At 52.0% G+C, this 14098-nt stretch overlaps 1 protein-coding gene across 9 annotated transcripts in view; it reads left to right on the top strand.

Annotated features, from left to right (window-relative positions):
* SPG7 (SPG7 matrix AAA peptidase subunit, paraplegin) overlaps positions 1–14098 on the top strand; it is a 50726-nt gene that overhangs the window by 5714 nt on the left and 30914 nt on the right. For 8 of the 9 annotated variants that reach the window (XR_002519363.2, XR_002519364.2, XR_002519365.2 and 5 more), the window contains exons 3-4: positions 872–961; positions 10698–10939. Coding sequence is in view for 6 of the 9 variants with exons in the window: in XM_009197071.3 (XP_009195335.2) it covers positions 872–961; positions 10698–10939 (332 nt within the window). In the remaining 3 variants the exon portion in view is untranslated. Of the gene's footprint in view, positions 1–865; positions 962–10697; positions 10940–14098 lie in introns of those variants that run through there. The other variant, XM_021932300.2, reaches the window with a different exon arrangement.

Genomic DNA, 14098 nt, shown 5'->3' with positions numbered 1-14098 from the left:
TACATTTGTTATCGTTGTTTTTTAAGAGATGAGATTTTGCCCATGTTGCCGTGGCTGGTCTTGAATTCCTGGGCTCAAGCCATCCTCCTCCATTGGCCTCCCAAAGTGCTGGGATTACAGGCGTGAGCCACTGCGCCTGGCCTCCTCCATTTGTAAACGCTGATTGTTCAGATTTTGGGCGAGGAGTGTCGTACCAACCCCTCTTGGTGGTGGCTGGGCTGTTGCTGTTGCCACCTCTCTGGAAGCCACTTGTGAGTGAGAGTCTTGCTCTGTAACCCAGGCTGGAGTGCAGTGGTGCGATCTCAGCTCACTGCAACCTCCACCTCCCAGGTTTAAGCAATTCTGCCTCAGCCTCAGGAATAGCTGGGATTACAGGCGCCTGCCAGCATGTCCGGCTAATTTTTGTATTTTTAGTAGAGACAGGGTTTCACCCTCTTGGCAAGGCTGGTCTTGAACTCCTGACCTCGTGATCCACCTGCCTCGGCCTCCTAAAGTGCTGGGATGACAGGCGTGAGGTCCTGCGCCTGACCTGTTTTAAGTTATTTTAAAGCAACTTCATCTATTAAAGGGATTTGTGATATTTTCACAAATTTGTGTTCATAACTACTTTTTGTTCCCTCTCATTAGCAATTTAAATAGCAAAGATATTCAACTTCATAAGTTAAAATAGTTTATTATTCTGTAATTATTAAATACTGGACTAAGTGATATGGGAAATACTTTATTTCAAATTTATAAATCTTATGGATATAAGTAGGTTTTTCAGATGGTTTCTGGTTTGCTTTGTTTATTTAGGAGTACACTGTTCTCCTGTATGCCTCCCCTGTGGTTGCAAACCTCAATTGTTAAATCCTTTCTCTGTTTCTTATAGGTGGTACTTTCTATTTTAACACCTCGAGGATGAAGCAGAAGAATAAGGAGAAGGATAAGTCGAAGGGAAAGGCTCCTGAAGAGGATGAAGGTACATTCATCTAATATTCTTCAGTCAGTGACTCCCTCTGGCCGTCTTCACGTCTCTGTTCTCCTCTGAGCAAGGTGAAACCAGTCTGGAAAGTGGGGAGATGGGCTGGGTACAGCGGCTCACACCTGTAATCGAAACGCTTTGGGAGGCCCAGGTGGAAGGATCACTTGAGTCCTATGCCACATAGCGAGACCCTATCTCACTAAAAATTAAAATAAAAGGTCGGGTGCGGTGACTCATACCTGTAATCCCAGCACTTTGGGAGGCTGAGGCGGGCGGATCACCTGCAGCGTGGCCAACATGGCGAAACCCCATTTCTACTAAAAATACAAAATTAGCCGGGCATGATAGCGCACGCCTGTAATCCCAGCTACTCGGGAAGCTGAGGCAGGAGAATTGCTTGAACCCAGGAGGTGGAGGTTGCTGTGAGCCGAGATCACACCACTGCACTCCAGCCTGAGCAACAAGAGCAAAACTCCGTTTCAAAAAAAAAAAAAAAAAAAAGAAAATTTAAATTTAAAAAGACCCTATCTACACAAAAAGGAAAAAAATATAATTGGCCAGGCATGGTGGTGTGTGCACTTGTAGTCGTAGCTACTCAGGAGGTAGGAGGATCACTTGAGCCCGGGAGTTGGAGGCCCAGCTTCAGATTCACAGCTCCAAGGGGCGTCAGGGTGGAAGTCAGCTTCAGGAATGCTTTGCTTTTGGATCCTTGAGGCCTCTCGCTGGAAATCAGCGTTGGCAGATGGACGCCCTGCGCAGCAGAGCTCATCTTTCTAGAAAGACACCTGACCTTTGAAGAGAGTGAGGAACTGTCATACAGACTTTTATTTTCCCATGTTGATTTTCAGGAAAGCTTTCAGGATGTGGAAATGATGGTTCGGCTACTGGATGATGGGATGATTATTGTGAATTCGAGTTTAGCAGGAGTTTGTTTCAGGAGTGGTGTCCTGGTTAGTTGATTTTGGGTGAGACACTGCATTTGCCAAGGCCAGGGACAGCTTTACTCTGTGCGAGAGGAGCTCTGACTCTCCCTGCTGGTCTCTCGAGGGGAGGTCATAACTGCGGGAAGGGACACCAGTGTTCTCAGGTGGATTCAGTTTAGGTGTTTCTGGCTTTAGGCTCATCTTCAGCATACTGTTGGTTTTACAGTAAGTGTCAGTGCCTACAGCCACTCAGAACTATCTTTTAAAAGACTTCTGAATCTTCATACGAAATTGTTTTGAATTGATTTCAGGGCTCTTCCCCTGTATTCTTCAGCATTTCAATAAAGTGTGTCCTTTGACCTTTTTTTTTTTTTTTTTTTTTTGCCAGAGTCTCACTCTGTTGCCCAGGCTAGAGTGCAATGGTACGATCTTGGCTGAATGCAGCCTCTGCCTCCCGGGTTCAAGCAATTCTCCTGCCTCAGCCTCCCAAGTAACTGGGACTACAGGCGCCCGCAACCATGCCCGGCTAATTTTTTGTATTTTTAGTAGAGACAGGGTTTCACCGTGTTAGCCAGGATGGTCTCGATCTCCCTGACCTCGTGATCTGCCTGCCTCGGCCTCCCAAAGTGCTAGGATGACGGGTGTGAGCCACCTTGCCTGGCCAAGTGATTGTCTTACGTTTATTCTATTTTGGGTTGAACTGTGGTTTGCTTTGAGAAAATAATGTCTGTTAAATTTGCATTAGAGGATAATTGTTTACTGAGCCAAATAATCTTTCTTGTGAGAACCTATTCTGGGTTTCCCCTGGGCCTTCTGCTGTGGTTAGTTGGTTTGTGTGGGTTTTCGGGACTGTTGACTACATCAGACACGCACAGCACATCAGACATGCACAGTTCCGGCCCTTGGACAGGCCTTCATCATGGTCGGATGCTGAACTGCATCGCGTCTGTTCACGTGAAGATTCTTTTGCCACCTCCTTAAATGAAAGAACCATACTGAATGTGGCTTAGAAACAGCTTTGCCAGCTGTGCAGAATGATTGTAAGTAGTGGTTACCCAAAAAGTAGAAAAGTAGTTGCTTGGAATACCACTCACTGATAATGCGGGTGAATCTGGAAGGAATTATGCTGAGTGAAAAAAGGCAGACCCGAAAGATCACATTCCATATGGTTTTCAGTTTTTTATAGAGCATTCTCTAAAGACAAAAATTAAAGAGATGGAACATAGATTCGTGGTTGCTAGGAGCTAAGGATGGGGAGGGAGACAGCCCAAGGGAGCCTGTGGTTGGACTGTTGCCTGCCTGGGCTGTGGTGAGCACATAAGCATGCACACTGCGCGTGTGTCACGGGACGACCCCAGGGAGCTTGGCGGACTGTCGTGGTGGGAGAGCCCAGCTGTGATGCTGTTCATAGTTTTGCAAGATGGAACCACTGGGAGCAGGTGGACAAGGTACTGCTCTGTGTCATTTCTTTCTTATTTCTTTCTTTCTTTTTTTTTTTTGAGACGGGGTCTCCCTGTCACCCAGGCTGGAGTGCAGTGGCTCGATCTCTGCTCACTGCAACCTCCACCTCCTGGGTTCAAGCAATTCTTCTGCCTCAGCCTCCTGAAGAGCTGGGATTACAGGTACGCACCACCACACTCAGCTAATTTTGTTTGCTTTTAGTAGAGATGGGGTTTCACCATGTTGGCCAGGCTGCTCTCGAACTCCTGACCTTGTGATCTGCCCGCCTTGGCCCTCCCAAAGTGCTGGGATTACAGGCGTGAGCCACCGTGCCCAGCCTGCTCTGTGCCATTTCTTTTTTTTTTTCTTTTTTTTTCTTTTTTTTTTTTTGAGACGGAGTCTCGCTCTGTAGCCCAGGCTGGAGTGCAGTGGCTGGATCTCAGCTCACTGCAAGCTCCGCCTCCCGGGTTCACGCCATTCTCCGGCCTCAGCCTCCTGAGTAGCTGGGACTACAGGCGCCCGCCACCTCGCCCGGCTATTTTTTGTATTTCTTAGTAGAGACGGGGTTTCACCGTGTTAGCCAGGATGGTCTCGATCTCCTGACCTCGTGATCCGCCCATCTCGGCCTCCCAAAGTGCTGGGATTACAGGCTTGAGCCACCGCGCCCGGCTCTGTGCCATTTCTTACAACTTCATGTGAAACTACAATTACTTCACGGTCAGATATTTAACTAGAAAAAAAGTGGTTGCTAACATTTTTTTGTTTTCTTTTTTTGAGACGGAGTTTCGCTCTTGTTGCCCAGCCTGGAGTGCAATGGCGTGATCTTGGCTCACCACAACGTCTGCTTTCTGGGTTCAAGCGATTCTCCTGCGTCAGCCTCCCGAGTAATTACAGGCATGCGTCACCACACCTGGTTGATTTTTTTTGTATTTTTAGTAAAGATGGGGTTTCTCCATGTTGGTCAGGCTGGTCTCGGACTCCTGACCTCAGGTAACCCACCCGCCGTAGCCTCCCAAAGTGCTGGGGTTACAGGCGTGAGCCACCGTGCCGGCAGCAGTTCCTAACATTTTCACAGAGCTGCTTGTGGAAAACGCCCCCTTTCCTGTGCAGTGTGAATGCCTCAAGGTGGAGCCCCTGCCCCGGAGGGCTCTCATCTATCAGGTCAGGTGTGGCACTTGGGGCTGCTGCCTTCAGGGGCGGTTTCGGAGTGGGATAAGCCTGGTGTGGCCCCTGTGGCTGCTTACTTGGGACTCAGTAGTATCAGCCTTTTTTTTTTTTTTTTTTTTTTTGGATGTAGAGTCTTGCTCTGTCGCCCAGGCTGGAGTGCAGTGGCGCGATCTGGGCTCACTGCAAGCTCCGCCTCTCGGGTTCATGCCATTCTCCTGCCTCAGCCTCCTGAGAGCTGGGACCACAGATGCCCACCACCACGCCCGGCTAATTTTTTTTGTATTTTTAGTAGAGACGAGGTTTCACTGTGTTAGCCAGGATGGTCTCGATCTGCTGACCTCATGCTCTGCCCGTCTCAGCCTCCCAAAGTGCTGGGATTACAGGTGTGAGCCACCGCGCCCGGCTATCAGCTGTTTGTTTTTAGATGACTGATTGAGATGAGTCATGTGATCATAATATCTAATTGTCAACAATTGACTTTTTTTTCCTCGAAGAGGGATTTTGGCAACAAAACTTGCCAGTCGTCCTGAAGGCCGCCGTCCAGGAGGTGTGCATGAGGCTCAGGAGGCATGTGCGTTTCTTGAGCGCCTTGGCGGCGGCACTGTCTCAGGAACATAGGCAGCAGGTGCTGAGGTCACACCCCCCGTTCTCTGTGAGCTGGCAGCTCATCTGAGCGTCCTGAATAACCGTCCGGGAAGCACGCAGGAGGAAGGTGCCTGCGGTGCTGGCTGCGCAGGCACAAATGGCCACAACACTGGCGGCGTGGCAGGAAGAGGTGCGTCAGGCAGCTCAGTGGAAGGGACGTGTTGGAGGTTTGGGCTGGACAGAAGTTGAGGACTTCATGGGAAGGAGGCAGGGGCCTTCCAGGCAGAGGAAGGGCCTTTATGCCTAGAGTGCTTTTGTTTGTTTGTTTCGAGATGGAGTTTCACTCTTTGTTGCCCAGGCTGGAGTGAAGTGGCACAATCTCAGCTCACTGCAGCCTCCGCCCGCCAGGTTTAAGCACTTCTCCTGCCTCAGCCTCCCTAGTAGCTGGGCTTGCGGTCATGTGCCACCACGCCTGGCTAATTTTTGTAGTTTTAGTAGAGATGGGGTTTCACCATGTTGGCCAGGCTGGTGTTGAACTCCTGACCTCAGGTGATCCACCCACCTCAGCCTCCCAAAGTGCTGGGGTGACAGCCCCAGCTAAGTTGTTTTCTTTTGTTTGTTTGTTTGTTTCCCTGTAGAGATGGGTTTTCGCCATGTTGCCCTGCTGGTTTCTAACTCCTGGATTCAAGTGATCCACTGGTGTCGACTCCCACGGTGCTGGGATGACAGGCATGAGCCGCTGTGCCAAGGGATCCACCTGTCTCGACTCCCACAGTGCTGGGATGACAGGCGTGAGCCACCACGCCTGCCCCAAATTTCTTAAGGTTCATTTCCTTAAAGTTTCAGAAGTAGGATTTTTGAATTAAAGAAACTAAATACTATGTACGGCACTTGATACATCCTGCCAGGCAGTTACCAGAGAGGGTTGTGCTGGTTTACACCACCCTAGAACGTGAGCAAGGCCTGTTTGCAGACCTTCCTTGGCCTGGCTCTCGAGGCATCCGCCTGTATGTGCTCATGGAGCATGTGGATTTTCCCTGCGTTGCCTTCGCTTGTGGCTGGAAGAGGGTTCTCTGTGCTCCTGTGTTCTGGGTGCTCGGTTGGCCTCCTTCCTGCCACTGAGGAGTCCACGGAGGCCAGAGAGGACTCGCTGAACAGCGAAACGATTGGAACCTAAGGAGCTTCAGAAAAAGGTGTCATGATGGGGCTAGGCTCTCCTGAGGGCTTTGTGGCCTCAGAGTCTTGTTGAGCAGATCCTGCTCCCTGCTGCAGCAGGACTAAGAGCCAGCCTGTGTCACACACCTGTGGATTAACATACGCCTGGCTGACCCTCTCTGGAGAAGGGCTACATGTTTGTGATGAAAGCAGAAGTGTTTACTGTCGACCAAATCCAAGCTGTCATTTTACTTTTATTGGAAATTCTCTGGCCGGGTGCGGTGGCTCACACCTATAATCCCAGCAGTTTGGGAGGCCGAGGTGGGAGGATCACCTGAGCTCAGTCGTTTGAGACCAGCTTGGGCAACAGTGTGAGACCTCATCTTCTACTAAAATTTAAAAAATTAGCCAGGCGCGGTGGCGGGCATCTGTAGTCCCAGCTACTCGGGAGGCTGAGGTCGGAGGATCACTTGAGCCCAGGAGGTCGAGGCTGCAGTGAGCCCAGGTATGCTCATGGAGCCCTGTGGGTTTCTCCTGCAGTGCACCACCGCTGTCCAGCCTGGGTGACAGACCCCATCTCAAAAATAAAAAAGAGAAGAAAATGGGACACTGTTGACATGATCATAGAGCTTCTGAAGGAGCGTGGCTGGTCGTGATTCCGGATCATCCTTCCGGGGCAGCTAGAGGAGCTGCTGGGAAGTGTTTCTCACAGTTTCCCAGGGCGCCCCGTGTTTCTAGTAGAAAACACAATTGGTAATTAAGTATTGGAAGTAGATAGTTTCTAATAATTAGACACTCTGAGAACATAAATTTGCTCTCTGAGGCCGGGCGCGGGGGCTCACACCTGTAATCCCAGCAGGTGAATCACGAGGTCAGGAGATTGGGACCATCCTGGCTAACACGGTGAAATCCCGTCTCTACTAAAAGTACAAAAAATTAGCCAGGCATGGTGGAGGCTGAGGCAGGAGAATGACATGAACCCTGGAGGCAGAGCTTGCAGTGAGCTGAGATCACACTACTGCACTCCAGCCTGGGCGAGAGCGAGAATCCATCTCAATAATAATAATAGGCTGGGCATGGTGGCTCATGCCTGTAATCCCAGCACTTTGGGAGGACGAGGCGAGTGGATCACAAGGTCAGGAGTTCAAGACCATCCTGGCTAACACGGTGAAACCCCATCTCTACTAAAATAATACAAAAAATTAGCAGGGCGTAGTGGCGGGCGCCTGTAGTCCCAGCTACTCGGGAGGCTGAGGCAGGAGAATGGCGTGAACCCGGGAGGCGGAGCTTGCAGTGAGCTGAAATCACACCACTGCACTCCAGCCTGGGTGACAGAGCAAGACTCTGTCTCAAAAATAATAATAATAATAATAATAATAATAGTAATAAAATACAGGCCGGGAGCGGTGGCTCATGCTTCTAATCCCAGCACTTTGGGAGGCCGAGGCGGGCGTATCACGACGTCAGGAGATCGAGACCACGGTGAAACCCCATCTCTACTAAAAATACAAAAATTAGCTGGGCAAGGTGGTGGGCTCCTGTAGTCCCAGCTACTCAGGAGGCTGAGGCAGGAGAATGGCGTGAACCTGGGAGGCGGAGCTTGCAGTGAGCCAAGGTCAGGATCGTGCCACTGCACTCCAGCCTGGGCTAAAGAGAGAGACTGTCTCAAAAATATATAGAGAGAGTAATAAAATACAAAATTTGCTCTCTGAAATAAGCAGTGGGCTTTACGTAATTGCCTTTGTGAGTAGGAGCTTGAGGTGTTAGATGCACAATTAGAATCGATTGTAACAAGACACAGTGATATCTAAAATATACCTTCATATTTTCTTTTTTTTTTTTTTTTTTTTTTTTTTTTGAGACGGAGTCTCGCGCTGTGTCACCCAGGCTGGAGTGCAGTGGCGCGATCTCGGCTCACTGCAAGCTCCGCCTCCCAGGTTCAGGCCATTCTCCTGCCTCAGCCTCCGAGTAGCTGGGACTACAGGCGCCCGCCACCACGCCCGGCTAGTTTTTTGTATTTTTAGTAGAGACGGGGTTTCACCATGTTAGCCAGGATGGTCTTGATCTCCTGACCTCGTGATCCGCCCGCCTCGGCCTCCCAAAGTGCTGGGATTACAGGCTTGAGCCACCGCGCCCGGCCTACCTTCATATTTTCAAAGCAATTATTTTGCCAAACCTTTTCAGTAGGTTGCATTTTGTGTTTTTAAGCTGATTGAAAAATTGTTTGAATTCATCTGCAATGATGGTTGAAAAGAAAGGTGGTACATGGGACGTGCCCAGGCCTGGCTTTAATGCCAGCATGGAGTCCCCAGACAGTGCAGGAGGAACAGAACTGTGAATCTCAAGCACATGTGAACCTCTTGTCCCCGCTGCTGGGTCCGTGGCGCTGTGTCCACAGGTGCAGGTATTTTGGAGATGGTGTCGTCCCCGCTGCTGGGTCCGTGGCGCTGTGTCCACAGGTGCAGGTGTTTTGGAGATGATGAGACCGAGTGGGCTTCCCATCTGAGGGTTTGGCCCTCGGACTCGCCTTTGTGTCCTTGTCCCAGCCCTGCCTGTGTCTGGGTCTCGGCTCTTGCGCTGAGCAGGTGCGTGTAATGAGGTCGAGTTCCTTGTGCACAGACAGCTAGGAGTACTGGTAACCAGTTGAAGCTTTGGTTTGAGAGATTTGGACCTGTCTTGCGGGGAGCTCCCCATGGAGAGGTTTGCCGTAGACACTGGCTGTGCACGGGTGACGGCACAGGTCTGTCGCTGGCCTCGCCAGGCAGCGCTCCTGCTCCTGGTGTAAAGCAGAGGTGCCGCAGGCTGTAGAGACCTGGGTCCGTGGATGAGTGAGATCCTGTAGGAAAGCACCGTAGAGAAAACGCGTCACCCACACCCTCCCCAGAGCTGGAGGAGAGACTTACCTGCCTGGGGGGTTGAAGGAAGACTGGCTTGGCCTGGGGTGGTCACTGCTGGGAGCCCGCCTGGCTGCGGGACTGCTTCCCACCTGGGCCCTGGGCTGTGGGAAGTGACCCCTGCAGGCACGTTGCCCAGTGGCCATCCTGGCTGTCCTTTTCCCCACCATGCCCTCCTCAGTGGCATCTCTCTGGCTTCCCTGCATGGCGCTGTTTGCCACGCCTCCTTGCAGGCCCCCATGAAGGGTGAGTGAGCGCCTGCTGCTCCAGATCTCTGCGCTGGCCCCAGGCTGGACTTGAGTCGGTCTCCTGCTGCCTGCGGGGTGCACCTGTCCACCTCCCCTCGAGGTATCCCAGTGTCTCGAAAACAGGGACCGAGGGTCTTTTCTATCCTCTTGAGAGCTGAGTGTGCTGCCGCCTTGTCTTCAGTAGGGTGTTAATAACTGAGGAAGGTGATGTGGAAGAATTTACCTGATACTTCTTATAAAGAGTTGGTCTTTGGGAAAATTCTAGAGCCAAGTGGTCTGGAGTATATGCCTTTAGACTGAACAGTGTATCTGATGATATTTTTAAGTTCTGTGTTCAGTCTGGGTGTGGTGGCTCACACCTGTAGTCCCAGCTCTTTGCGAGGCCGAGGTGGGCGGATCGTCTGAGGTCAGGAGTGTGAGACCAGCCTGGCCAACATGATGAAACCCCGTCTCTACTAAAAATACAGAAATTAGCCAGGCGTGATGGCGGGTGCCTGTCATCCCAGCTACTCGGGAGGCTGAGGCAGGAGAATGTGTGACAGGAGTGAAAGTCCGTCTCAAAACACAAACAAACAAAAACAAAGTTCTATTTTCAGATGTTGTGATAAATAACCTACAGCTTTCTGTTAAATGTTACTCATTCTGATGAGTGAAAAGTTCAGAATGGTTGTTGGTAGGGAGTCTTCCAAGATCCTTTCCAGGGGTCTTCAGTGGGATTGGGAAAATATTAGTTCTTGAGGCAGGTTGTGGTAAAAGATATTTGTTTTAATTGTTTTTAATAATTTATGTATATGTTTTCATATTTAGTATTTGGTCAGACTCCAAGCGACTGGATTCATGGCCATTGTGAGCGTGCACTTGGCAGCGGGAGAGCTCGCTGCGTCTGTGGCGGCTCCGATGGCCTGGCACGGTCGCTTGTTTTTTGAGACAGGGTCTTGCTCTGTCACCCAGGCTGGAGTGCGGTGGCGCAATCATGGCTCACTGCAACTTCGACCTCCCACCTCAGCCTCCCGAGTAGCTGGGACCACAGGCGTGCACCGTTGGGCCCGGCTCTGAGTGTTTGGATTTAGAAATGGTTTCCTCTTGTCTCAGGCGGGAACCACTCCGGCTCATCGCTGAAGTGACCTCAGCAAATGAAGTGTTGGTGACCTCGAACAGCGCACCATTAGTCTTTGTCTCTGATAACTTCAGGGAAAAATCGGCGAAAGTGCAGGATGCTGACCCTCCCAGTCCAGTTGAGCTTTCCCGAAGAAGCTCTGGATGTCGCCTCTGTCTGACGCTCACATGTGTGTTTCTCCCCTTTGCTTCTCTGCCGGCTCAGAGGATAGGAGACGCCGTGAGCGGGACGACCAGATGTACCGAGAGCGGCTGCGCACCTTGCTGGTCATTGCAGTTGTCATGAGCCTCCTGAATGCTCTCAGCACCGGTGGAGGCAGCATTTCCTGGAACGACTTTGTCCATGAGATGCTGGCCAAGGGTGAGGTGCAGCGTGTCCAGGTGGTGCCTGAGAGCGACATGGTGGAAGTCTACCTGCACCCTGGAGCCGTGGTGTTTGGGCGGCCTGTGAGTGAGGGTGTGGGTGCATCCTGGCAGCCTGTGAGTGAGGATGTGGGCGCCTGTGAGTGAGGATGTGGGCGGCCTGTGAGGGTGTAGGCGCCTGTGAGTGAGGGTGTGGGTGCCTGTGAGTGAGGATGTGGGCGGCCTGTGAGGGTGTAGGCACCTGTCAGTGAGGGTGTGGGCGCCTGTGAATGAGGGTTTGGGCGCCTGTGAGGGTGTGGGCGCCTGTGAGTGAGGATGTGGGCGGCCTGTGAGGGTGTGAGCAGCCTGTGAGTGAGGGTGTAGGCGCCTGTGAGTGACAGTGTGAGTGAGGGTGTAAGCGCCTGTGAGTGAGGATGTGGGTGCCTGCGAGGGTGTGGGTGCCTGTGAGTGAGGATGTGGGCGCCTGTGAGTGAGGGTGTGGGCGCCTGTGAGTGAGGGTGTGGGCACCTGTGAGGGTGTGGGTGGCCTGTGAGTGAGGGTGTAGGCGCCTGTGAGGGTGTGAGCAGCCTGTGAGTGAGGGTGTAGGCGCCTGTGAGTGACAGTGTGAGCGCCTGTGAGTGAGGATGTGGGCGCCTGCGAGGGTGTGGGTGCCTGTGAGTGAGGATGTGGGCGCCTGTGAGTGAGGGTGTAGGCGCCTGTGAATGAGGGTGTGGGCACCTGTGAGGGTGTGGGCGCCTGTGAGTGAGGGTGTGGGCGCCTGCGAGTGAGGGTGTGGGTGCAGGCTGGCAGCCTGTGAGGGTGTGGGTGCCTGTGAGCGAGGGCGTGGGTGCCTGTGAGCGAGGGCGTGGGTGCCTGTGAGCGAGGGCGTGGGTGCCTGTGAGCGAGGGTGTGGGTGCCTGTGAGCGAGGGTGTGGGTGCCTGTGAGTGAGGGTGTGGGTGCAGGCTGGCAGCCTGTGAGGGTGTGGGTGCCTGTGAGTGAGGGCGTGGGTGCCTGTGAGCGAGGGTGTGGGTGCCTGTGAGTGAGGATGTGGGTGCCTTTGAGTGAGGGTGTGGGCACAGGCCGTTGCCATTCTTTTGGATACCTGTAGTTGAGGGCATGCTTCTTTCTCATGCTGGGCCCTCAGCCCACTGATTTGCATTTATTTGGTTGTCTTTGGTTTTTTTTTTCGTTTTAGTTTTTTTGTTTGTTTGGGACAATCTCACTCTGTTGCCCAGGCTGAAGTGCAGTGATGTGATCTCTACTCACTGCAACATCTGCCTCCCGAGTTCAAGTGATTTCCCTGCCTTAGCCTCTCGGGTAGCTGGGATTACAGGCGTGCACCACCACACCTGGCTAATTTTTGTACTTTTAGTAGAGACGGGGTTTCTCCATGTAGGGCCAGGCTGGTCTCGAACTCCTGACCTCAGGTGATCTGCCCACCTTGACCTCCCAAAGTGCTGGGATTACAGTCGTGAGCCTTCATTCCCAGCCAGATCTGGTAACTTTAGATTCCAAGAGTGCGTTAGAACCTGTGCTTGGAGCATTTTAACCCTGGACAGTGTGTGGACCAGTGATTAGGAAAGTGGTCTGGGGTTGGTGTGTCCCAGCCCAGGGTCTGGAAATGACCGTGGCCTCCACCAAAGCTTCTGCCCCTTTGCTGGGTTACGCAGGATTCGGGACGCTTTTTCCTTCTCTCTTTTTTTTTTTTTTTTCTTTTGAGACAGTCTCCCTCTGTTGCCCAGGCTGAGATGCAGTAGTGTGTGATGTTGGCTCACTGCAGCCTTGACCTCCTGGGCTTGGCTGATCCTCCCACCTCAGCCTACCCTGTAGCTGGAATTGCAGGCGTGCACTACCACACCTGGCTAATTTTTAAATTTTTTGGGTTTTTTGGAGAGATGAGGTCTTCCTATATTGCCCGGGCTGGTCTTGAACTCCTGGCCTCAAGTGATCCTCACACCTTGACCTTCCAAAGTGCCTGATGACAGGCGTCAGCCACCACGCCCGGCCCTGTCTTGCTAGTTTTAAGAACAGGAAACCTGGTTTTAAACACACCATGGCTAAGTGCAGAGGGTGGTGCTCATTCAGGTAAATCCTCTGATGGAGGCCTGATTGTTTCAGCCTGGGAGGTTATTTTAATCTACAGCACTATGCTCGGTTCTGGACGAGTCACCTGATAAAACAGCTGCCTTCCAGAGAAAATGCTCAGAATTCTGTCTTAGCAGTTTGAGGTGTGAGTGAGGGAGCAGCAGGTGCCACCTCCACCCCGATCCCTGTCCTCTGCTGGAGTCCCCAGTTAACCTCCAGGAGAGTCCTGCACGTCCGTCCTTGTCCTCCCTTTGGGCTGTTGCCGTCCAGTCGTGCTGAAACCTGAGCTAAACGTGCGGAGTTTACTTAGGAAAACACTGCGTTTGGAGAATCACGTGCTGAGGAGACAGACCTGTCGGTGTCCTGGTGTGAGGGATGAACAGTCTCAGGGTTTGTGGTTAAACACGAGCCCTCTGTGGCCGCGGTTTCCTCAAACATCTGTTTTTGGCCACAGTCTTGATTGTGCCGTCCTCAGTCCCGTGCTGCAGCCTCGCCGGCCTCTGAGGGAGGCTCCTGTCGTGTCTACAGGCATAGCTGAGTCCGAGGCACACATCAGATGTGGGGCCGTGAGCTAACATGCGGACACCCCTCCATTTCTCAGTTTTCCTATGAGTGGAAAATAGAAAGTCTATCTGTTGAAATTTTATTTCTCAAATTGTGATTGAGGAAACTAAAATTTTTCAGACTTGGAAGTACAGATGCTCCTTGAATTAGGATATTTTCAGCTTCCCAGGGGCTCACTGGGAGGTGGCCCCATCGTAGGTCAAGGAGCTTAGTCTGCCTATTGCTTTCACGTCGTTGTGAAGTGGAAAGACCGTAAGTGGAACCATCGTACGTTAGGAATCACCTCTAGTTTCTGAATGGCGTCCTCTTCACAATGTGCTGAGGCTGTCGTTAGCGTGAGTTCCAGGCAGCCTCCCTGTCCTTAGCGTGAGTTCCAGGCAGGCTCCCTGTCCTTAGCGTGAGTTCCAGGCAGGCGCTCTGTCATTAGCGTGAGTTCCAGGCAGCCTCCCTGTCGTTAGCGTGAGTTCCAGGCAGGCTCCCTGTCGTTAGCGTGAGTTCCAGGCAGGTTCCCTGTCGTTAGCGTGAGTTCCAGGCAGGCTCCCTGTCCTTAGCGTGAGTTCCAGGCATGCTTCCTGTCCTTAGCGTGAGTTCCAGGCAGGCGCTCTGTCCTTAGC

This window comes from Papio anubis, chromosome 18 (genome assembly GCF_008728515.1).
Source record: "Papio anubis isolate 15944 chromosome 18, Panubis1.0, whole genome shotgun sequence".
Lineage (NCBI taxonomy): Eukaryota > Metazoa > Chordata > Mammalia > Primates > Cercopithecidae > Papio > Papio anubis.
Note: the sequence above shows the minus strand (reverse complement) of the source record. Positions and strands in the feature narration are given on the sequence as shown.